This window comes from Phyllobates terribilis, unplaced genomic scaffold (assembly GCF_046119375.1).
Source record: "Phyllobates terribilis strain yellow unplaced genomic scaffold, ASM4611937v1 Scaffold_3__8_contigs__length_932513732, whole genome shotgun sequence".
Taxonomy (NCBI): Eukaryota; Metazoa; Chordata; class Amphibia; order Anura; family Dendrobatidae; genus Phyllobates; species Phyllobates terribilis.
Genome location: NW_027362763.1, coordinates 55,814,510 through 55,840,869, shown reverse-complemented (window position 1 = coordinate 55,840,869; position 26,360 = coordinate 55,814,510). Strand labels below are relative to the sequence as shown.

General features: G+C 47.7%; 1 protein-coding gene across 1 annotated transcript in view; it reads left to right on the top strand.

Annotated features, from left to right (window-relative positions):
- The window catches only part of PINX1 (PIN2 (TERF1) interacting telomerase inhibitor 1), a 138,802-nt gene that overhangs the window by 9,362 nt on the left and 103,080 nt on the right, over positions 1 to 26,360 (top strand). Inside the window, exons 4-5 of the mRNA XM_073673887.1 lie at positions 1,635 to 1,713; positions 15,964 to 16,056. Of these exons, the coding sequence (XP_073529988.1) occupies positions 1,635 to 1,713; positions 15,964 to 16,056 (172 nt within the window). The remainder of the gene's footprint in view (positions 1 to 1,634; positions 1,714 to 15,963; positions 16,057 to 26,360) is intronic.

The following is a 26,360-nucleotide window of genomic DNA, read 5'->3' as shown; positions in this document are numbered from 1 at the left end:
TGCTATCTGGATTCACAAGTACACTGCTCAGTACTGCTGTATAATGTCCTCCACTCTGCTGCTATCTGGATTCACAAGTACACTGCTCAGTACTGCTGTATAATGTCCTCCACTCTGCTGCTATCTGGATTCACAGCTACACTGCTCAGTACTGCTGTATAATGTCCTCTATGCTGCTGCTATCTGGATTTACAGCTACACTGCTCAGTACTCCTGTATAATGTCCTCTACTCTGCTGCTATCTGCATTTACAGCTACACTGCTCAGTACTGCTGTATAATGTCCTCCACTCTGCTGCTATCTTGATTCACAAGTACACTGCTCAGTACTGCTGTATAATGTCCTCCACTCTGCTGCTATCTGGATTTACAGCTACACTGCTCAGTACTGCTGTATAATGTCCTCCACTCTGCTGCTATCTGGATTCACAAGTACACTGCTCAGTACTGCTGTATAATGTCCTCCACTCTGCTATCTGGATTCACAGCTACACTGCTCAGTACTGCTGTATATTGTCCTCTATGCTGCTGCTATCTGGATTTACAGCTACACTGCTCAGTACTCCTGTATAATGTCCTCCACTCTGCTGCTATCTGGATTTACAGCTACTCTGCTCAGTACTGCTCTATAATGTCCTGCCATGCTGCTGCTATCTGGATTTACAGCTACACTGCTCAGTACTCCTGTATAATGTCCTCCACTCTGCTGCTATCTGGGTTCACAGCTACACTGCTCAGTACTGCTGTATAATGTCCTCCACTCTGCTGCTATCTGGGTTCACAGCTACACTGCTCAGTACTGCTGTATAATGTCCTCCACTCTGCTGCCATCTGGGTTCACAGCTACACTGCTCAGTACTGCTGTATAATGTCCTCCACTCTGCTGCTATCTGGGTTCACAGCTACACTGCTCAGTACTACTGTATAATGTCCTCTATGCTGCAGCTATCTGGATTCACATCTACATTGGTCAGTACGGCTGTATAATGTCCTCCATGCTGCTGCTTTCTGGATTCACATCTACATTGATCAGTACTGCTGTATAATGTCCTCCACTCTATGTGGATTCACAGCTACACTGCTCAGTACTGATGTATAATGTCCACCATGCTGCTGCTGCTTCTGTACATTTATCACATAGAGACTGGAGAGCAGGAATTCCTCGTGTCTGTTTTCGCAGTGTATGGGAGACAACATAGCAGCGAGTCTATACCCATGAGACACCATTGAAAATCAGAGGAACAGCCCGCAGAGGGAAAAACTGGTGAAAATTCAGGAAACCAGACCTGGGATGGCAGGATGTAGTGTCATTATAGCTTGTTTCCATTTTATAAGCTGACGTACAACAAGATGAAAGTAACTTTATGTTTTGGTCATAAATCAACTTGGAAGAGGGTTCAGGAGAAGAGAGGTACGAGATTGAGATCAGAACGAGCTCACTGACTGATTCACTGGTGACTCCTTCTCTACAGTAGTGATACACAGACAAAAACTGGGACAACATTTTTAATCGCATTTTTGCAAAAATTATATTTTAGCCACTAAAATAAGATTTTAAAAAAACAGCAATAGTGCTGGCTCAGCTTCTCTCCGTGGACGGCATTGTCTACACTGCATTTTATTCTATAATTGCAGGATAACTGGATCGCCCATCAAGATGATTTTAATCAGCTGCTGGCGGAGCTGAACGACTGTCACGGGACCGGAAGCGCAGGTGAGTTCTGTACAAACTAGTGATGAATGTATCACCTGCCTGATGGGACCAAGCTCTGTTTTTTTTTTTTTTTACTCCTATTCTTCCAAGAGTAAGGCTATGTGCCCACGATGCAGAAATGCTCAGGATTTTTTCCTTTTTTTCCTGAGCGTTTCTGCATCTCCCTGGCAGAAAAAAACACATGCGGATTGTACATGCGCATTGTACATGCGTTTTCCTGCCAGGGACATGCGGATGTGAAGCGTTCTTGACATGGCATTTCCGCATGCGGGTTGACAAGCGATTTTAGCATCACTTGGAAAGTGCTTGTCAACTTGGTCACACTATATAAATCCATGCAACCGGCAACCGGCATATATAGTGTGACCCGAGAGAATGTCAAAAAATAAAAAATAAATCTATACTTACCTTCTGATGCCCCCCGGAGTCGTGCTTCACCGTCCCGGCTGCTGGCAGATCGCGGTACACTGAAGGACCTGCCGACGTCAGCATCGCGTGACCCGTCACATGACTATGACGTCAGCGCAGGTCCTTCAGTCCATTGCGAAGTGCCGGCAAGTGAAGAGAAGGAGAGCGGGGGCCGCCAGAAGGTAAGTATATATTTATTTTTTATTTTATTCTTTTTTTACAGGTACTATGGTACCCGGGTCCGGAGGAGAGTCTCCTCTTCTCTAGACCTGGGTACCATCCGCACATTGAAACGCATGGATTCTGCATGTACAGATGCAGTGATGCGGAATCCATGCGTTCCAATGCAAGTCAATGGTGGCGAAAACGCAGCGCTTCCGCAAAATAATTGGTAGTGATGCGTTTTTTTCCGCAATGATAATCCGCAGCGGAAATTTCCGCAGCATGTACACAGCACATGCGGATTATCATTGGGGACATGGCAGGCCTTCTACCATGCGTTTTTTAAGCGTTTCTGCAGCTTATTTGCCGCTGCAGAAACTCTTAAACGAATCGTGGGCACACAGCCTTAAACATTTTTTTTTTTCCATTTACATAACCAAAATGACCTGACAACAAGATTGGTATACAGATAAAATGACATTGGCTTCACAAGAGGACAAAGATGGCAGCTAAGGGGGCGTTCAGCTGGCCCCCGACTGCCGTAATAACTAGTGTTGAGCGAGTATGTTCTGTCCGAGTATGCTCGGGCCGAGCTCCGAGTATTTACAGCTGCTCGGTGATATGGTTGAATCGCTCCCGTGTGCAGGATTTGCAACTGTTTGACAGCTTTATTACATGTGAGGAATGTGTAAGAAGGGTTAATAGAAGCTACTCGCTCAACACTAGTAATAACCCATCAGCACCATGCGATCGTGTCAGTCACATGCTTTCATCAAGGATGATTGACAGCCGCATGTAAATAGTGTAGTGCAAGGATCGGAGCAATTTCCAGCTGCTGCAGTTACAGGCGGATGCTGGCTGTGTAGCACTGCTGTCATCTGCTGGGTATTGTGTGGGACTGAGCGCATCTGAAATAGGGATACAACTAAATGAGAATTACAGACCCTTCATTCTCAGTATCAGTCGGATCATCTGTTTAAAGGATCAAGTTTTAATCCCTGTGTATTCCCTTAACTCTAGAAGTATTTACAGAAACGTATAGTAAAGTCAGATACTTACATAACTTATCATTCACTGATCCGTAGTTACCTCCTGTATTATAATCCAGAGCTGCACTCACTATTCTGCTGGTGCAGTCACTGTGTACATACATTACATTACTGATCCTGTACTGATCCTGAGTTACATCCTGTATTATACTCCAGAGCTGCACTCACTATTCTGCTGGTGCAGTCACTGTGTACATACATTACATTACTGATCCTGAGTTACCTCCTGTATTATACTCCAGAGCTGCACTCACTATTCTGCTGGTGCAGTCACTGTGTACATACATTACATTACTGATGCTGAGTTACATCCTGTATTATCCTCCAGAGCTGCACTCACTATTCTGCTGGTGCTGTCACTGTGTACATACATTACTGATCCTGAGTTACCTCCTGTATTATACTCCAGAGCTGCACTCACTATTCTGCTGGTGCAGTCACTGTGTACATATATTACATTACTGATCCGGAGTTACCTCCTGTTTTATACTCCAGAGCTGCACTCACTATTCTGCTGGTGCAGTCACTGTGTACATACATTACATTACTGATCCTGAGTTACATCCTGTATTATACTCCAGAGCTGCACTCACTATTCTGCTGGTGCAGTCACTGTGTACATACATTACATTACTGATCCTGTACTGGTCCTGAGTTACATCCTGTATTATACTCCAGAGCTGCACTCACTATTCTGCTGGTGCAGTCACTGTGTACATACATTACATTACTGATCCTGAGTTACATCCTGTATTATACTCCAGAGCTGCACTCACTATTCTGCTGGTGCAGTCACTGTGTACATACATTACATTACTGATCCTGTACTGGTCCTGAGTTACATCCTGTATTATACTCCAGAGCTGCACTCACTATTCTGCTGGTGCAGTCACTGTGTACATACATTACATTACTGGTCCTGAGTTACATCCTGTATTATACTCCAGAGCTGCACTCACTATTCTGCTGGTGCAGTCACTGTGTACATACATTACATTACTGATCCTGCGTTACATCCTGTATTATACTCCAGAGCTGCACTCACTATTCTGCTGGTGCAGTCACTGTGTACATACATTACATTACTGATCCTGAGTTACATCCTGTATTATACTCCAGAGCTGCACTCACTATTCTGCTGGTGCAGTCACTGTGTACATACATTACATTACTGATCCTGTAATGATCCTGAGTTACATCCTGTATTATACTCCAGAGCTGCACTCACTATTCTGCTGGTGCAGTCACTGTGTACATACATTACATTACTGATCCTGAGTTACATCCTGTATTATACTCCAGAGCTGCACTCACTATTCTGCTGGTGCAGTCACTGTGTACATACATTACATTACTGATCCTGCGTTACATCCTGTATTATACTCCAGAGCTGCACTCACTATTCTGCTGGTGCAGTCACTGTGTGCATACATTACATTACTGATCCTGCGTTACATCCTGTATTATACTCCAGAGCTGCACTCACTATTCTGCTGGTGCAGTCACTGTGTACATACATTACATTACTGATCCTGAGTTACATCCTGTATTATACTCCAGAGCTGCACTCACTATTCTGCTGGTGCAGTCACTGTGTACATACATTACATTACTGATCCTGTAATGATCCTGAGTTACATCCTGTATTATACTCCAGAGCTGCACTCACTATTCTGCTGGTGCAGTCACTGTGTACATACATTACATTACTGATCCTGAGTTACATCCTGTATTATACTCCAGAGCTGCACTCACTATTCTGCTGGTGCAGTCACTGTGTACATACATTACATTACTGATCCTGTAATGATTCTGAGTTACATCCTGTATTATACTCCAGAGCTGCACTCACTATTCTGCTGGTGCAGTCACTGTGTACATACATTACATTACTGATCCTGAGTTACATCCTGTATTATACTCCAGAGCTGCACTCACTATTCTGCTGGTGCCGTCACTGTGTACATACATTACATTACTGATCCTGAGTTACATCCTGTATTGTACTCCAGAGCTGCACTCACTATTCTGCTGGTCCAGCCGCTCTCTCTCTCCTCACACACATATTATACATATATACACAATAATAACTACCTACACCATGACATCTGGTCCGGTTACCAAACAAATAATAACAATATAGTAAACAATAACCGACAAATTATATACAAACTAATATATACATTCTTTTTTTTTTTTTAAATAAATAAAATAAAATAAATACTAACTATACAAATATATACAAGACAAAACAAAACCCCCCACACTCGAGCCCACCAGTCCCTCCCCGGCACTGACCTGAGAGCTGGTCCTGCGTCTCATGCCTCAGTCCAACGTCCATAGGCCAGATCAGGCAGTGCCAGTTTTTCACCCAAATAACCAGTGTCCCACAAGATGAACCCACCTCCCCCCTTTTCCCTCCACCCAACCTAACACCTACACCCAAACCCATATATACAATATATACAGAAACAAACAGTACAATAACCACAACTGACAAAGCCCAAGTTCGGCGCCTGCAGCCCTACATCACTGTCTACTGATCAATAAAACAAAAATCTATGGTGTCAGCAGCAGCCCACCACCAGGAGAGGAGACGACCAGACTAGGGCACACTAAAAGAAAAGCCCCTCCAGAGGAGAGCGGCCCTCCGTGTACCCAGTCTCTCATACTCCAGAGAACGCACCTTCACCTGGTCACCGAGTATGGTCCTAAACACATCGTCCACTGGGAGGATTTTCCGCTGCGTCGATACTAAGCACCGTGCGTTCCACGTGTGATACCTAACCACTGCGCTAACTAGAAATAAGGTGCAGCGGTCCCGACCACCCAGGTCCCCGAATGCTCCATAGGCCCATTCCGCATAAGAGAGACCGGCCAGCCGGGGCCAGCCAATGGAGGTGCCCACCCTGTTGTACACCTCTGTGTTAAAGGGACAACGAAGCAGAAAGTGGTCCATGCTTTCAAGCATGGTACCAGAATGCTCCCGAGGACAGTTCCTGTCCTCAGAGCTCCTACACTTCAGATTGTCCCTCACACACAGTTTCCCATGGAAGCAGCGCCAAGTCCCAAACCTTCGAGGGGATCCTGATAGAATTCAAAAGATGCAGACCCACCCCAAGATCCCGACTTGGACAATCCCTGAGCGCCAGAGGCCTCTGAAAATGGGTCAACAGAACCCTTTTGTCAAGGAGCTTCCTTGGCAGAGTCCTGACCTCCCACATTCCCAGACCCCACCGGCGAATTACCTTCAGAACCACGGTAGCGTAAGCCGGGAGATGTCCATGCGGTGTGCAGAGATCCTTCACTTGCCCTCCTGTCTCCCATTCCTGGAAGAAAGGCTGAAACCATCCCCTACAGGAGAATACCCACGGAGGAGCCCTCTCTTTCCAGAGGTTTGCAATATTGATCTTAATGAAGGTATTCACAAGGAATACCACAGGGTTGACCATACCCAACCCTCCTAGTCTCGTACGGTAAGTAACCTCCCTCTTGACCAGGTTCAGTCTATTCCCCCATAACAGTTGAAAGAACAAACTGTAGACCCGAGTCCAGAGAGGCTCTGGCAAGATGCACACACTGCCCAGATAGATCAGCAAAGGGAGCAGGTAAGTTTTGATCAGGTTTACCCTTTCCCTTAGGGTCAAAGACCAACCCTTCCATTGGTTCACCTTCTGAGTGGCGATCTCTAGCCTGCTGTCCCAATTTTGTTTGGGGTAATCCCCCTGGCCAAATTCGATGCCAAGAACTTTTGCAGAGACTTTGGGTTCTGGAAGGGTGTCCGGGAGATCAAAACCAGGATCTCCTCCTCCCAGCCAGAGACTCTCACACTTATCCCGGTTGATCTTAGACCCGGATGCCTCCGAGTAGCGATTTACCTCTGACATCAGCCATTCTGCCTCCCCATTAGAGGAAACAAAAACGGTGACGTCATCGGCATACGCCACCACTCTCAGAGTGGCTTCCGGTGCTGCCCGGTCCATCCCGATCCCAGCCAACGGTCCACGCTCCACCCTCCTAAGAAGTGGGTCAATCGCAAACACGTACAGTAGCGGGCTCAAGGGACAACCCTGGCGAACACCACACCCAACCTCAAAAGAGCTGCCAATCCAACCGTTTACAAGCGGGAAACTCTCTGCCCCAGCGTACAAGGTCTTAAGCCAATCAACAAACCCCCCCGGCAGGCCATACCTCAGAAGGACAGACCAGAGGTACTCATGATTAACCCGATCAAACGCTTTTGCCTGGTCCAATGACAGCATGTACCCCTTCCAGTGGCCAGCCCTACCCTGCTCCACCGCCTCTCGGACACAGAGTACAGCACTAATTGTACTGCGGCCCGGAACAGAGCAATGCTGGGCCCCCGAAAGGAGCTGGGGTGCAAATTTCACCAGCCGATTAAACAGCACCTTTGCCAAAACCTTCCTGTCTGCATTGAGAAGCGCTATGGGATGCCAATTCTCAATGCAAGATGGGTCCTTACCCTTTGACAAGATGATCAGGGCAGACCTCCTCATTGACTTTGGCAGAGTGCTCGAGGAAAGACACTCATTGAATACCTCAGTCAAGAGGGGAACCAAGGCGTCCTTAAAGGTCTTATAGAATTCAGATGTTAAGCCATCCGGACCGGGAGATTTCTTCAGGGCAAGCCCTTCAATCGCCAACTTAACTTCCTCTTCCCTGATCATCTCTGTCAAAACGCCAAGAGAGGGGTCTACCCCTGGTTCGGGGACGGCTTCAGCCAGAAAAGCCGACATCTCATCCCAATCCAGATCCCTCTTCCCCAAGAGGTGCGAGTAGAAGGATCTGACTACCTCCAGGATCCCTGATCTGGATTTTTTTCAGGGACCCGCAGTGTCAACCAGTCCTGTAACAACTTTACTATTCACTAACATCTTGCAGTTTCTATAAGGGTCGGGCGAGCGGTACTTCCCGTAATCCCTCTCAAAAACCAAAGATGCGTGTCTATCATACTGACACCTCATTAGCAAAGATTTCACTCTGGAGATCTCCTCGCGGCTACCTCCAGTTGAGACAAGATGCTCGAGTTTCCTCCTCAGGCCCTGATACAGGCGGTACCTGTCCAGGCTCCTGAGGCTCGAGAGCTGGCGGAAGAATCTCGCCACCCTTTTCTTAAACATCTCCCACCACTCTGACTTACTACTACAAAGATCCAGTAAGGGTACCTGGCTCTGAAGAAAATCCTCAAAAGACTGTCTTATCTCCGCTTCTTCCAAGAGAGACTAATTGAGCCTCCAAAAGCCTCTTCCCATCCGGGGGGTCTCTGTAACATTCAGGGAAAACAAAATCAAACAGTGATCGGAGAACTCCACCTCAACAACAGATACTGCTGAAGAGACGGCTTCCTCCTTTAAATAAAACCTGTCTATCCTGGACCTACAGTTACCTCTATGATAGGTGAACCCCTCGTGGCCTGCGGTGTGCCGGATGTGGACATCCACCAGGCGAGCCTCACTAGCTATACTATTAAGGGCGACGCTATCATAAGTCAGCTTGTCTCTGGAACCTCCTCTATCCCGGGGCCTCGTGACAGTGTTGAAGTCCCCTACAAAGACGACCTGCCGACTCGTAAAAAGGTAGGGCTTGATCCTCATAAAGAGACACTTCCGGTCCCATTTAGATTGGGGACCATAGATGTTAATGAGCCGAAGCTCCTGTCCCTTCATGAGGACATCTAATATCAGGCACCTCCCCATTTCTAACTCAATAACCCGTCGGCATTCTACCGGTGCGGTAAAAAGGACCGCCACTCCGCTATACGGCTCGGCCGCAAGAGACCAATAGGAGGGCCCGAGTCTCCACTCCCTCTTAGCTATAAACACCTCTGCCATATTTGGCAGCCTGGTCTCTTGCAAAAAGAAAATGTCAGCTTCAACCCAGCTGAGAAAATCAAAGGCCGCAAATCTAGCCATGTTTGACTTAATGCTGGCGACCTTAATGGACGCCAGCGTCAACGGAGTGGGTACCGCCATCATTGGTGATTGAGTTAGATGGCTTTCTTCTTCCCACTCCCCTTATCCTCTGCCTCAGAGGAGGAATCCTTCCCCCTCTTTAATGACACAGAGGTGTCCATTCCAGCATTTTTCCTTCTTTTTTCGTCCTCGTCTCCGGACTCTGGGCCAGTCCCTCCCCCAAAGGACCTTGCATCCCCAGGAGAAGGAGACTCGGCGCCCCCTGTAAGCTCCGCCGAAGCAGGAACCTCAGCCTCCTCCTCAGAGGAAGAGATGTTATCAAGGGCTTGGAACCGGTTAGAAAGACCAACTAGAGGGGAGTCGGTTTTACCTTCCTTAGGTACCTTGGTCAGAGCGGGAGAAGATGTTTTATCTCCCTTCTTTTTCTTCTTTTTGGTGCCGAGCTTACGCTTGTTCTCTAGCCACCGCTTATTATCCTCATCCATACTTTCATAATGGGAGGATTCTGAGGCAGAGGCGGTTTCCTCCCTGTGGATCCTCCTGACCTCCTCATCCAACTCATCATCCCTCGGGGCCTCAGCAGCAACACTGGCATCCAGGACAGGGGCTGCCCCGGTAGTCTGGGGCTCGCCCCGCTCCCTCTCCTGTCTGCGCTTGTCTAGACGCCTCAGCTGGGCAGGCGTCTTTCTATTGCTATTCTTCCCTGGCCCCTCAGCTCCCCCACCCCTGCTAGTCCCCTCTCCAGCAGAATCGGCCTCACGGCTTACTCCCACCGGGGTCTCGACTGCATTAGCAAAGGAGCGAGGACAACGGCTGAATGGGTGGCCTAACTCACCACACAGGTGGCACCTAATCTCCACACAAGATGCAGCAAGATGGCCGACACCCCCACACAACGCGCATTTCTGCACGGTGCAGTTTGCACTGAAGTGTGTGGGGTCTCTGCACCTGTGACAGAGCTTCGGTTGCCCTTGGTAGAAGACCAGGATACGATCCCTACCCAGGAAGGCAGACGATGGAATGTGGGCAACCGTACCACCTGAACGCTTTAAGTTTTACCATAAACGTCCAGGCCCCTGACCAGATACCAAACTCGTCGCGGTTTTTCTTTGGCATCTCCACCACCTCTCCATACCGACCAAGCCACGTCATGATGTCATAGCAAGAAAGCGACTCGTTACGAGTCATCACGGTCACTTTCTTGATCTGGTTTTGGCGAGACACTGCCTGAATGGCAAAGTCTCGCCAGCCGGGCTCATTTTTTGCCAACTCATAATTCGCCCAGAAGAGCTCAAGCCCCTCTGGCCGAACAAAGCTGACATCAAACTCAGGCGTGGAATAGGGATGTATCAAGGCGTTGATGTCAATCGCCTTGAAGCCCATCCTCAGCAGGAGCTCCACAACTTTAGACCTTGGAGGACATGCATCACTGCCACTCCACCGAAGACGGACCACATTCCTACGCACACTGCCTGGCCCGGCTGTTGGGAGGGACCACTCTGTATCTCCCCGTTTTTGCTCTCGGAAGGCCCCGAGGCCATGCCTCTCTATCCAGAAGGATAGATCAACCTCTCGACCCTCTACCATTAGTGATCTCTCCCCCTTCTTTAGAGCCTCCAGAAGGCGCCGTTGCAACATGCCGTCCCCAAAGCCCGGAGACGAGGAGGATGCCCTTTTGACCTCCGCATCAGGCACAAGGGGCTCAGTCACCTCCATAGAACTGGAGGCGACCTCACCCCCGGTCTTATGTGTGCCCTCCACATCATCCGTCGGTAATTTCCGCTGTTTGGCATTTGGTATAATGTGCCGCTGATCTTTAGCATCAGGATCTTCCGGACCAGCGACGCCAACACAAAATAGCACTTTCGTGGGAGGACCGGAACGCTCAGCCCCAACTGCCCCCTCACACTGCCGCCGCTTCTCAACTAAGTGATCAGCGGCAACAGCATTCAGAGGCGCCGAGGCTACCGGAGCTGCCCCCGACACCGGGCTGCTCCCCCCCCTCCCACTGAAGAGCGCACCACAGCATCGTGGCCTGACGGAACGCCCGCCGCCGGGCCGCCCTCACTGTCCAGCCTCTCAGCTGATGCACCTCCTGCTACGTCCCCACTACTACTAGCAGAGACGGAGCTCTGCGCCTCACTACCGCGCTCTGTAATCTCCCCGCGCCTTTGCACCGGATCCACAGCAGAACCCGGGCTGGGCTGGGCAACGGGGCTTGTACAGCGAGCTGAGCCTGCCGCCGACTCAGGGGGTACAGGGAGGGGGGCATATACGTATCTTACCGCCTCCTGCAGCTTTGGCTTGGGCTTCTTTGCCTTTTTGTGGCCCCCAGGTGCCTCTTCTGGTAGATCGTCACCAAGATGGAAGTTTTGGAGGCATACTGGGGACTCCAGGAGTTTAATCTCTGCCATTAGCGCCCCTCCCTGGCCGCTGCTGTCACTGTCCTCCCCAGAGCCGGCAGAACTGCGACCGGATGTCACTGTCGCCTGTCCTGCAGGGAGCTCGCTGCACGTGGCCTGCGGGTGACTTTGCAGGCTGCCAGGTGGGGCTTTCTGCTGGTCATCATCACTCTCATCATCCACCTGGCTCTCAGGCTGCAGCCCTATCTGCCTTTGCTCTCTGGTATCAGCCATTTCTCTGTAGCGGTCTTCATTTATAACTTTTTCTTTGAAAGGACCACTCTGCTCCCTGATGGTGGCTTTCCTAAGTTCCAGGCGTTGAATTTCACTGCTCAGTCTTTTTACCTCGGCTTGGAGTTTTGCCTTCCTTGGTTTGGAGGCCCCCGCAGCTTTGGCGCTTGTGCAGCGCAGCTCCTCCCGGAGCCTCCTGATGAGCTTACTGGCATCTTCATACTCACGGAGGCGGATCATGACCCGGGAGGCATAGGTGGACACAGACTCCCGGGGTCCCTGCAGCGCCCATTCCCCCTCAGGGAGGTCGGCCTCACCTCCGTGAGCACTCAGCTTTCCTCCGGAAGGAGCGCCATCTTGCACGCCGATGTCAGGCTTTTCCTCCATGCTGGAAGCCTTGCGGCTTCTGGGGGTCTCCACAATCCCGGGGGGAGTGGGAGCCACATTGCTGCGACTCCTGGTGCAGCATCTCACCCCCGAGTCCTCTGATGTGCAGGCCGGTTGCTGGTTTCTTCTGCCCCCCGCCGGCCTGGTTCGGGAAGCAGAAGCCTGGGACTTGGCTCCATCACTCATCCCAGAAACCCGCTCCCTCCCTGGGAAAGAGAGAAAGCAGGTCCCCAGGTGGAGAGGTGTTGGTTTCTCAGAGATCAGGAGCTCACAGCAGGATCTGCAGCCACCACACCCGCAATCACCACACCGACTAACAGCTGATCAGAGCTGCACCCACTATTCTGCTGGTGCAGTCACTGTGTACATACAGTACATTATGTTACTTATGATACTCCCCCAGTGATTTAAATCTATAATATGTTATATGTCTTATCTTATATTGGCCACATGGTGGCAGCGTTGTTACACCCTGCATTAGAATGTGACTGCCTTATATGTACAGTTGAACCAGAAGTTTCTATACACTATATAAAAAGACACATCTGCATGAGTAATAAAAATGCCTTAAAACATTCTCTCTCTCTCATTATTCTGTCATTTTGCAAATATTAAAAATGATGGTAATCCTAACTGACCTAAAATGGGAAAGGTTTATTCTGATTTCATGTCAGATACTGAGAAAAACCTGCAGATGTGTCTAGTTATACACTGCTCAAAAAAATAAAGGGAACACTGAAACAAAAGAATATAACTCCAAGTAAATCAAACTTCTGTGAAATCAAACTGTCCACTTAGGAAGCAACACTGATTGACAATCAATTTCACATACTGTTGTGCAAATGGAATAGACAATAGATGGAAATTATTGGCAATTATCAAGACACCCTCAGTAAAGGAGTGGTTCTGCAGGTGGGGACTACAGACCACATCTCAGTACCAATGCTTTCTGGATGATGTTTTGGTCACTTTTGAATGTTGGTTGTGCTTTCACACTCGTGGTAGCATGAGACGGACTCTACAACCCACAGAAGTTGCTCAGGTAGTGCAGCTCATCTAGGATGGCACATGAATGTGAGCTGTGGCAAGAAGGTTTGCTGTGTCTGTCAGCGTAGTGTCCAGAGGCTGGAGGCGCTACCAGGAGACAGGCCAGTACACCAGGAGATGTGGAGGAGGCCGTAGGAGGGCAACAACCCAGCAGCAGGACCGCTACCTCCGCCACAAATGTGCATGTGTCTGCACAAACGGCTCCATGAGGGTGGTATGAGGGCCCGACGTCCACAGATGGGGGTTGTGCTCACAGCCCAACACCGTGCAGGACGCTTGGCATTTTCCACAGAACACGAGGATTGGCAAAGTCGCCACTGGCGCCCTGTGCTCTTCACAGATGAAAGCAGGTTCACACTGAGCAGATGTGACAGACGTGACAGAGTCTGGAGACGCCGTGGAGAGCGATCTGCTGCCTGCAACATCCTTCAGCATGACCGGTTTGGCAGTGGGTCAGTAATGTTGTGGGGTGGCATTTCTTTGGAGGGCCGCACAGCCCTCCATGTGCTCGCCAGAGGTAGCCTGACTGCCATTAGGTACCGAGATGAGATCCTCAGACCCCTTGTGAGACCACATGCTGGTGCGGTTGGCCCTGGGTTCCTCCTAATGCAGGACAATGCCAGACCTCATGTGGCTGGAGTGGGTCAGCAGTTCCTGCAAGATGAAGGCATTGAAGCTATGGACTGGCCGCCCGTTCCCCAGACCTGAATCCGATTGAGCACATCTGGGACATCCTGTCTCACTCCATCCACCAACGTCACGTTGCACCACAGACTGTCCAGGAGTTGGCGGATGCTTTAGTCCAGGTCTGGGAGGAGATCTCACAGGAGACCAACCGCAACCTCATCAGGAGCATGCCCAGGCGTTGTAGGGAGGTCATACAGGCATGTGGAGGCCACACACAATACTCAACCTCATCAGGAGCATGCCCAGGCGTTGTAGGGAGGTCATACAGGCATGTGGAGGCCACACACAATACTCAACCTCATCAGGAGCATGCCCATGCGTTGTAGGGAGGTCATACAGGCATGTGGAGGCCACACACAATACTCAGTCTCATCAGGAGCATGCCCAGGCGTTGTGGAGAGGTCATACAGGCACGTGGAGGCCACACACAATACTCAGCCTCATCAGGAGCATGCCCATGCGTTGTAGGGAGGTCATACAGGCACGTGGAGGCCACACACAATACTCAGCCTCATCAGGAGCATGCCCAGGCGTTGTAGGGAGGTCATACAGGCACGTGGAGGCCACACACAATACTCAGCCTCATCAGGAGCATGCCCAGGCGTTGTACGGAGGTCATACAGGCACGTGGAGGCCACACACAATACTCAGCCTCATCAGGAGCATGCCCAGGCGTTGTAGGGAGGTCATACAGGCACATGGAGGCCACACACAATACTCAGCCTCATCAGGAGCATGCCCAGGCATTGTAGGGAGGTCATACAGGCACGTGGAGGCCACACACAATACTCAGCCTCATCAGGAGCATGCCCAGGCGTTGTAGGGAGGTCATACAGGCACATGGAGGCCACACACAATACTCAGCCTCATCAGGAGCATGCCCAGGCGTTGTAGGGAGGTCATACAGGCACATGGAGGCCACACACAATACTCAGCCTCATCAGGAGCATGCCCAGGCGTTGTAGGGAGGTCATACAGGCACGTGGAGGCCACACACAATACCGAGCCTCATCAGGAGCATGCCCAGGCGTTGTAGGGAGGTCATACAGGCACGTGGAGGCCACACACAATACTCAGCCTCATCAGGAGCATGCCCAGGCGTTATAGGGAGGTCATACAGGCACGTGGAGGCCACACACAATACTCAGCCTCATCAGGAGCATGCCCAGGCATTGTAGGGAGGTCATACAGGCACATGGAGGCCACACACAATACTCAGCCTCATCAGGAGCATGCCCAGGCGTTGTAGGGAGGTCATACAGGCACGTGGAGGCCACACACAATACTCAGCCTCATCAGGAGCATGCCCAGGCGTTGTAGGGAGGTCATACAGGCACGTGGAGGCCACACACAATACTCAGCCTCATCAGGAGCATGCCCAGGCATTGTAGGGAGGTCATACAGGCACATGGAGGCCACACACAATACTCAGCCTCATCAGGAGCATGCCCAGGCGTTGTAGGGAGGTCATACAGACACGTGGAGGTCACACACAATACTGAGCCTCATTTTGACTTGTTTTAAGGACATTACATCAAAGTTGGATCAGCCTGTAGTGTGTTTTTCCACTTTAATTTTGGGGGTGACTCCAAATCCAGGCCTCCATTGGTTAATGAATGTGATTTCCATTGATGATTTTTGTGTGATTTTGTTGTCAGCACATTCAACTTTGTACAGAACAAAGTATTCAATGAGAATATTTCATTCATTCAGATCTAGGAGGGGGGATTTCAGTGTTCCCTGTATTATTTTGAGCAGTGTACAGTGGATGGAAACTTCTGGTTTCAGCTGTACATATAAGTCGGTCACAGAAAAAGTTGCAAAAATAAAGTTGAGAAGAACATTATACCGACACGTGCTTTAAAGTATCTGGGCATTGAGGGGTTACATGCGATCTACCTGGATGCAGAGATTTTGATTTTGTTTTTTTCTTTCTTTCTTTAGCCTCTTCTGATAGTGAGAATAAGAAGTCTTTTAGTTTGGAAGAAAAGTCTAAGTCCTCCAAGAAGAGAGTGCACTACATGAAGTTTGCCAAAGGTGAGTTCAATAGAAAGCAATTGGGGGAAAAAAAGTTTTTTTTTTTTTTTAAACTTCTATTATATTATCATATTCCTTCATATCTTTCCAATGTCCCTGCAGCTCTGTGATGATCCAGTGTCTGCTCAGAGCTCACTACATCCTGCGTGTTCAGAGTTAGACGACGGCGTATAGGAAAATACTCGCAGCAGAGAGCAGTCAGTAGGACTCTCTATGACTTATATATATGTGCAGCCTAAGCAGCAACAAACAGAATTCAGAATGCAGCTCTGGATGTGACCAGAGTAAATAGAGCACAGTATTCATAACGGTAAAATGGTATTAAATAGAACTGTGGGGGGCTCTCTCCTGGTGTCAGGCTGTGATGTAATACCGGTGTTAGCAGACAGGGGGCGCTCTCCTGGTGTCAGACGCAGGGTAGTGAGTGTAATTTGCGGTCAGTGTTGACCCCTCTGGCTTTCTTGTAGTTCGGGGGCTTTGGGATGTGATGGGTGAGCGGAGTTACACCCCCACCCCCTTACTAATATCATTCCATCAAGATGTTCTCCCGGAGACACAGCGGGGTAATTATTGGGGGGGGTAATTATTGGGGGGGTAATTATGCAGCTCCGGTGTGTTTGGCCCCGGGTCCTCCTGACAAGTGCTCTAAACACACAAGCAATGATGACATTATCCCCGGTAATTACAGCTCTCACTGAGGAGGCTGCTGCATGTGTGATGGCTGACTGACAGCTCATGTACCAGCCCAGCCCGGCGTACGTATATACCGTATATCTGCTGTACACACCGAGGACTAATATACCGTATATCTGCTGTACACATCGGGGACTAATATACCGTATATCTGCTGTACACACCGAGGACTAATATACCGTATATCTGCTGTACACACCGAGGACTAATATACCGTATATCTGCTGTATATACCGGGGACTAATATACCGTATATCTGCTGTACATACCGGGGACTAATATACCGTATATCTGCTGTACACACCGAGGACTAATATACCGTATATCTGCTGTACACACCGAGGACTAATATACCGTATATCTGCTGTATATACCGAGGACTAATATACCGTATATCTGCTGTATATACCGAGGACTAATATACCGTATATCTGCTGTATATACCGGGGACTAATATGCCGTATATCTGCTGTATACACCGAGGACTAATATACCGTATATCTGCTGTACACACCGAGGACTAATATACCGTATATCTGCTGTATACACCGAGGACTAATATACCGTATATCTGCTGTACACACCGAGGACTAATATACCGTATATCTGCTGTACACACCGAGGACTAATATACCGTATATCTGCTGTACCCACCGACGACTAATATACCGTATATCTGCTGTACCCACCGACGACTAATATACCGTATATCTGCTGTACACACCGAGGACTAATATACCGTATATCTGCTGTATACACCCAGGACTAATATACCGTATATCTGCTGTACACACCGGGGACTAATATACCGTATATCTGCTGTACACACCGGGGACTAATATACCGTATATCTGCTGTATACACCGAGGACTAATATACCGTATATCTGCTGTATACACCCAGGACTAATATACCGTATATCTGCTGTACACACCGGGGACTAATATACCGTATATCTGCTGTACACACCGAGGACTAATATACCGTATATCTGCTTTATACACCGAGGACTAATATACCGTATATCTGCTGTATACACCCAGGACTAATATACCGTATATCTGCTGTACACACCGGGGACTAATATACCGTATATCTGCTGTACACACCGAGGACTAATATACCGTATATCTGCTTTATACACCGAGGACTAATATACCGTATATCTGCTGTATACACCGAGGACTAATATAGCGTATATCTGCTGTACACACCGAGGACTAATATACCGTATATCTGCTGTATATACCGGGGACTAATATACCGCATATCTGCTGTATATACCGGGGACTAATATACCGTATATCTGCTGTATACACCCGGGACTAATATACCGTATATCTGCTGTACACACTGGGGACTAATATACCGTATATCTGCTGTACACACCGGGGACTAATATACCGTATATCTGCTGTACATACCGAGGACTAATATACCGCATATCTGCTGTATATACCGGGGACTAATATACCGTATATCTGCTGTATACACCGAGGACTAATATAGCGTATATCTGCTGTACACACCGAGGACTAATATACCGTATATCTGCTGTACACACCGGGGACTAATATACCGTATATCTGCTGTACATACCGAGGACTAATATACCGCATATCTGCTGTATATACCGGGGACTAATATACCGCATATCTGCTGTATATACCGGGGACTAATATACCGTATATCTGCTGTATATACTGGGGACTAATATACCGTATATCTGCTGTACACACTGGGGACTAATATACCGTATATCTGCTGTATATACCGGGGACTAATATACCGCATATCTGCTGTATATACTGGGGACTAATATACCGCATATCTGCTGTATATACCGGGGACTAATATACCGCATATCTGCTGTATATACCGGGGACTAATATACCGCATATCTGCTGTATATACCGGGGACTAATACACCGTATAACTGCTGTATATACCGAGAACTAATATACCATATATCTGCTGTATATACCGGGGACTAATATACCGCATATCTGCTGTATATACTGGAGACTAATATACCGTATATCTGCTGTACACACCGGGGACTAATATACCGTATATCTGCTGTATACAGTTATATGAAAAAGTTTGGGCACCCCTATTAATCTTAAGCTTAATGTTTTATAAAAATTGGTGTTTTTGCAACAGCTATTTCAGTTTGATATATGTAATAACTGTTGGACACAGTAATGTTTCTGCCTTGAAATGAGGTTTATTGAACTAACAGAAAATGTGCAATCTGCATTCAAAAAAATTTGACAGGTGCATAAGTATGGGCACCCTTATCATTTTCTTGTTTTAAATACTCCTACCTACTTTTTACTGACTTACTAAAGCACTTTTTTTGGTTTTGTAACCTCATGGAGCTTTGAACTTTATAGCCCGGTGTATGCAATCATGAGAAAAGCTACTTAAAGTGGCCACTTGCAAGTTGTTCTCCTGTTTGAATCTCCTCTGAAGAGTGTCATCATGGGCTCCTCAAAACAACTGTGAAATGATCTGAAAACAAAGAATATTCAACATAGTTGTTCAGGGGAAGGATACACAAAACTGTCTCAGAGATTTAACCTGTCAGTTTCCACTGTGAGGAACATAGTAAGGAAATGGAAGAACACAGGGACAGTTCTTGTTAAGGCCAGAAGTGGCAGGCCAAGAAAAACATCAGAAAGGCAGAGAAGAAGAATGGTGAGATCAGTCAAGGACAATCCTCAGACCACCTTCAGAGAGCTGCAGCATCAACTTGCTGCAGATGGTGTCACTGTGCATCGGTCAACTATACAACGCACTTTGCACAAGGAGAAGCTGTATGGGAGAGTGATGCGAAAGAAGCCGTTTCTGCAAGCACGCCACAAACAGAGTCGGCTGAGGTATGCAAAAGAACATTTGGAGAAGCCAATTTCATTTTGGAAGAAGGTCCTGTGGACTGATGAAACCAAGATTGAGTTGTTTGGTCATACAAAAAGGCATTATGCATGGCGGCAAAAAAACACAGCATTCCAAGAAAAACACTTGCTACCCACAGTAAAATTTGGTGGAGGTTCCATCATGCTTTGGGGCTGTGTGGCCAATGCCGGCATCGGGAATCTTGTTAAAGTTGAGGGACGCATGGATTCCACTCAGTATCAGCAGATTCTTGACAATAATGTTCAAGAATCAGTGATAAAGTTGAAGTTACGCAGTGGATGGATCTTTCAGCAAGACAATGATCCAAAACACCGCTCCAAATCTACTCAGGCATTCATGCAGAGGAACAATTACAATGTTCTGGAATGGCCATCCCAGTCCCCAGACCTGAATATCATTGAACATCTGTGGGATCATTTGAAGAGGGCTGTCCATGCTCGGCGACCATCAAACTTAACTGAACTGGAATTGTTTTGTAAAGAGGAATGGTCAAAAATACCTTCATCCAGGATCCAGGAACTCATTAAAAGCTACAGGAAGTGACTAGAGGCTGTTATTTTTGCAAAAGGAGGATCTACTAAATATTAATGTCACTTTTCTGGTGAGGTGCCCATACTTATGCACCTGTCAAATTTTGTTTGAATGCAGATTGCACATTTTCTGTTAGTGCAATAAACCTCATTTCAAGGCAGAAACATTACTGTGTCCAACAGTTATTACATATATCAAACTGAAATAGCTGTGGCAAAAACACCATTTTTTATAAAATATTAAGCTTAAGATTAATAGGGGTGCCCAAACTTTTTCATATAACTGTATACTGGAGACTAATATACCGTATATCTGCTGTACACACCGGGGACTAATATACCGTATATCTGCTGTACACACCGGGGACTAATATACCGTATATCTGCTGTATACACCGGGGACTAATATACCGTATATCTGCTGTATACACCGGGGACTAATATACCGTATATATGCTGTATATACTGGAGACTAATATACCGTATATCTGCTGTACACACCGGGGACTAATATACCGTATATCTGCTGTATACACCGGGGACTAATATACCGTATATCTGCTGTATACACCGGGGACTAATATACCGTATATCTGCTGTATATACCGGGGACTAATATACCGTATATCTGCTGTATACACCGGGGACTAATATACCGTATATCTGCTGTATATACCGGGGACTAATATACCGTATATGTTCTTTATACTGGGCAGTAATATACCATATATCTGCTGTATATACCGGGGAGTAATATAGTGTATATCTGCTCTACATACTGGGGAGTAATATACCGTATATCTGCTTTATATACCGGGAAGTAATGTGCCGTATATCTGCTGTTATATTTCTCGCATAACTGTGCCCCTGTCCTCTCACTGTGCAGGGAGCTGCCGCAGAGGACTTCCCAAGTGATTAAATCACTGATGCTTTATATTTTTTCATTTTTATTAAAAAAAAAAAATCATAGAAAATATGAAAAATTAGTGAAAAAGTTTTGATATTTTCAACTTTTAAACACTAGGGGGAGCAGCTGCTGACATTTGCCATGAAAACCTAGTGTAGCGCTAGCTCGCATTATGATTGCAGTAAAAGTGGGCGGGATCTGCTCACTTGTGAGATGTCACTCCTCTCCTCCCCTCCCCTTCTGGACTTTTGCAAAAGGATAAGGGAGGTTGGAGATTAGGATCACAGGGCAGAGACATTTTGTTGATGACTGCGACTGCAATGTGATACCGAGATGTGGACAGCTTCTCGGAGGATAGCTGGCAGCGCTGATTGTTAATAGGCACTGCGCTGCTCGCTTGGTCTTTATAGAGATCTGAGCGGAGCAGTCATATCATTGTGACTACAGTGCTCAGATCACAGTAATTACACAGTTCAGTCTGTATCACACATGATAGGATTTTATACAGAGCTCTGTATACTGAATCACAGGATTAGATCCACATTTCATCGGTAATTACTGTGATCTGAATGGAATAGTCATGTCCTAGTGATCACTCAGATCACAATAGTAAGCGGTGAGCAATCACCAGGTCCGGTCACCATCGCTGCGGCGGTGACTTCATCCAGCAGTGAGTACATGTCATTGGCGGAAATCACCGCTGTAGCCCTGGTACCCGAATCTGATGAGCACTCGTCGGTAATTACTGTGATCTGAGCACCCCAATTAAATGACTACTCTACTCAGATCACAGTAGTAAGCAGTGAGCAATCACCAGGTCCGGGCACCATCGCTGTGGCGGAGACTTCATCCAGCAGTGAGTTCATGTCATTGGAGGAAATCATTGCTGCAGCTCTGATCCCCAGAACTGATGAGCTGGTAATTACTGTGATCTGGGCACCGCAATGACATGACGACTCTGCTCAGATCACAGTAATAAGCGGTGAGCGATCACCAGGTCCGGGCACCATCGCTGCGGCGGAGACTTCATCCAGCAGTGAGTACATGTCATTGGAGGAAATCATTGCTGCAGCTCTGATCCCCAGAACTGATGAGCTGGTAATTACTGTGATCTGGGCACCGCAATGACATGACGACTCTGCTCAGATCACAGTAATAAGCGGTGAGCGATCACCAGGTCCAGGCACCATCACTGCGGCGGAGACTTCATCCAGCAGTGAGTACATGTCATTGGAGGAAATCACTGCTGCAGCTCTGATCCACAGAACTGATGAGCTGGTAATTACTGTGATCTGGGCACCGCAATGACATGATGACTCTGCTCAGATCACAGTAATAAGCGGTGAGCGATCACCAGGTCCGGGCACCATCGCTGCGGCGGAGACTTCATCCAGCAGTGAGTACATGTCATTGGAGGAAATCATTGCTGCAGCTCTGATCCCCAGAACTGATGAGCTGGTAATTACTGTGATCTGGGCACCGCAATGACATGACGACTCTGCTCAGATCACAGTAATAAGCGGTGAGCGATCACCAGGTCCGGGCACCATCACTGCGGCTTAGACTTCATCCAGCAGTGAGTACATGTCATTGGCGGAAATCACTGCTGCAGCTCTGATCCCCAGAACTGATGAGCTGGTAATTACTGTGATCTGGGCACCGCAATGACATGACGACTCTGCTCAGATCACAGTAATAAGCGGTGAGCGATCACCAGGTCCAGGCACCATCACTGCGGCGGAGACTTCATCCAGCAGTGAGTACATGTCATTGGAGGAAATCACTGCTGCAGCTCTGATCCACAGAACTGATGAGCTGGTAATTACTGTGATCTGGGCACCGCAATGACATGACGACTCTGCTCAGATCACAGTAATAAGCGGTGAGCGATCACCAGGTCCAGGCACCATCACTGCGGCGGAGACTTCATCCAGCAGTGAGTACATGTCATTGGAGGAAATCACTGCTGCAGCTCTGATCCACAGAACTGATGAGCTGGTAATTACTGTGATCTGGGCACCGCAATGACATGACGACTCTGCTCAGATCACAGTAATAAGCGGTGAGCGATCACCAGGTCCGGGCACCATCGCTGCGGCGGAGACTTCATCCAGCAGTGAGTACATGTCATTGGATGAAATCATTGCTGCAGCTCTGATCCACAGAACTGATGAGCTGGTAATTACTGTGATCTGGGCACCGCAATGACATGACGACTCTGCTCAGATCACAGTAATAAGCGGTGAGCGATCACCAGGTTCGGGCACCATCACTGCGGCGGAGACTTCGTCCAGCAGTGAGTTCATGTCATTGGAGGAAATCGCAGCCCCAGTGCCTGGAACTGATGAGCACTCGCCGGTAATTACTGTGATCTGAGCGCCGCAGTGACATGACGACTCTGCTCAGATCACAGTAATTACAGGTAACAGAGGGAAATGGTAGCTCGGAGCACAGCTCTGGACTGCAATAAAGTGGCGCTGGACTCCCTTCACATCTGTGAACTGCGCACCCCAGGGATGTGCCCAATGCAGAGCGGATACAGTCATAGTGTAGGAGGTAATGTCGGATGCCGATCGCAGGCTCCTGTCGTATTTGCGGTGTGTAAATGTTGTGCTGTCACTCACACCAGCTGAGTTTAAAAAAAAATAAAAAATGGTTATAAAAGAAAATCTTTAATTTTATGCAATTTCAACAAAAAAAAAAAAAAAATGATCTTGACACATTCCCTTTAATGCCGACTTCATTTGCTTTTCACGGCTGGGAAAGTAGAAATCTAGTAGCAGGGGGCGCTATACCAGCACTGCACCCTCCTCATTCTTATGGTCCACCGGGATCAAAGCGGTCAGAAAGTGACGGCACATCTTGGTTACAAGCCGTCATTTTGCAGGATGGGAGGACTCTCATCATTTTGACTTTACTACAAATTACATCACGACCCAAAAAAGGGGGTGATCGGTGCTGTGTTATGGGGCACGTTCACCCTATAAAGCACTGTTTTTGGGGAGCAGCACCTAGTTCACATTCCTGCTGTGCAGCCACACGGGGAAGTGGAGGTGCCGACGTGCGGTGAGAGGTGACACCCGGGGTGGGGACGTGGCGTTGGTACATATGTTGTGCCTCGGTGATCAATGTTCCCAGCCTGGCCCTCCGCCCTTCTGCACTGTGCTGGTTGCTTCACAGAAGGAAGAAAACCAGTCTGTCGCCCCGGTGGCTGCGCTGGTGCCTTTGTGGATCAGGAGTTCAGGCTTGGGAAATAAAGGGACGTCGGCGTATATAGGACGTGTGCGGCGTCCCGGGTCGCGATCCGGCATCCACTGTACCAATATGGATTTAATACCGGGGGGCCGGGGGAGCCTCCTTTACTTCCTAATATTCTCCTTTGTGTGAAATTTCTGCCTTCGGGGGTTTAGAATTGAATTCGGGAGCAGGAAATAATTACATAGTCTTAGACCCCCGAGTCGTGCAGATCTGTCTGGCTAATAGGTGGGTGGGTACGGTGATGCCGAGAGGAGGTTTGATTGGCATGTCAGGTTTCGGGGATTAGGGGAGAGTCCGTGGTTTACTTTTATGTCAGGTTTTCTTAAAGGAACAGCTCGTGCATGTGTGATTCAGATCACGGTCTACAGTTCATCATGGGAGGAAGAAGAGATCACTCTAGGATCTACGTGACCGTGGCCAGATGCTCAATCGGTGCCCAGCTCTGGCATCAGTTGTGTCCGGCCCAGGCTTTCCTGGTTTCGGAAAACTCTTGGAATTGACTCCCTTTCCCTGGGTTTTAGCACCGAGTCGCCACCACTTCTCCTGGGTGTCTGTTATTGTCTGCAGCGATGACATCATGTCGACAGAGCTGCAGCCAATCAGTGAGTCGCAGACCTCAGTAATTGGCTGCCGCACCGTCAACAGTGCAGACAAAACAGGCATAGACCCGGCACTGTTTGGTGAGTAAACTGCAGTTTTAAGGGGTTTTTTTTTTTTTTTTTTGTTTAAAAACAAAAAACTTAGCTGGAAAAAGGATCACAACTCCGCGTTGGGCTATGTTCACACGCAGCATATGTGCTTCGATTTTTTTTTTTTTTATTATTATTTTTTTTTTTTCTGCAGTAAAAACACTGCGTTCAAAATGCCATTTTTGCCACATTTTTCAAAGTGTTTTCACAGCGATTTTTATTTTATTTTTTTTTTGGGGGGTGCAGATTAGAAGTGCTTTTTCTACACTACATGTTAAAGTTTTATTCACAGAAAAAAACTTTTTTGCAGCGTTTTTTCACACTTTCTTTGCTTTCTATGGGTAAAAAAAACGCTGATTTTTGACATGCTGCTGATTAATAAAAAAATATATTAAAAAACGTTGCAAGTCAGTCCAGAAAAAAAGTGTGTGGATGAGATTTCTGGGATCTCGGCTCTTTTAGTCCTATACAGCTTTGCAGCCAGAATCCGGCTATTTTTATGGCGGCTGTTGCAATGGCCACCTCTACACCGGGGCCGACCCCCTGCTCTCGCCAGTGACAGGGCATGCACTAGGGCACGGCTCCTGTGTGATTCTGCATATTCTATATTTTTTTATTATTTTGCCTATAACCAGTCTCATATTGTGGGGGGTTTTTTTTTCCCCTCCTGCAATATTTGAGCATTTGTCAGTGGAATGTGCGGCTCGTACGTGAGTCCGGGGACGGACGCTTGTTTGTGTTACCAGTCTCCAGTTCCTTCCCGAATCAGGGCTTTGATGAGGATGTCCATATAGGGTGGAAGAAAAACCTCCTTTTTGATGTTGACTTGAGAAAATTTCAAACAAAATTGGAATTTCATCTCTAGAAAAGCCATTTATCTTCGGTTTCCTCCCTCTCGGGGCCCCTTAGGGCATGTTCACCCCTGGAGAAGGAGCGCGGTGACCTCTATAGAGCTGTGCTTTTAGATATATGTATCCCTTCTCTTCTCTAATAAGACGGACGATCTATATCTTTACATTAAAGGAGTTCTTTGCTTCAGGAAATCCTTACTTGTTAAAAAAAAAAAAAAAAAAAGTATCTCTCTGCTCGGACCTCCACGATCTCCAGCTAGCAAGGGTTCGGTTTCCCTGCAGGTGAAATGAAGTATTACACTGTATCTATTGAATTCAGTGGCTTGCGATGGGGTTCCACTTTAACCAAAGATATAGGAATCTTGAATAGTCGATCCTCCAATATTTGCGATGGCGATGGGTTGTAGGTAGTGGTGGTGGGTAGTTGGTAGTAGGTAGTGGTGGTGGGTAGTTGGTA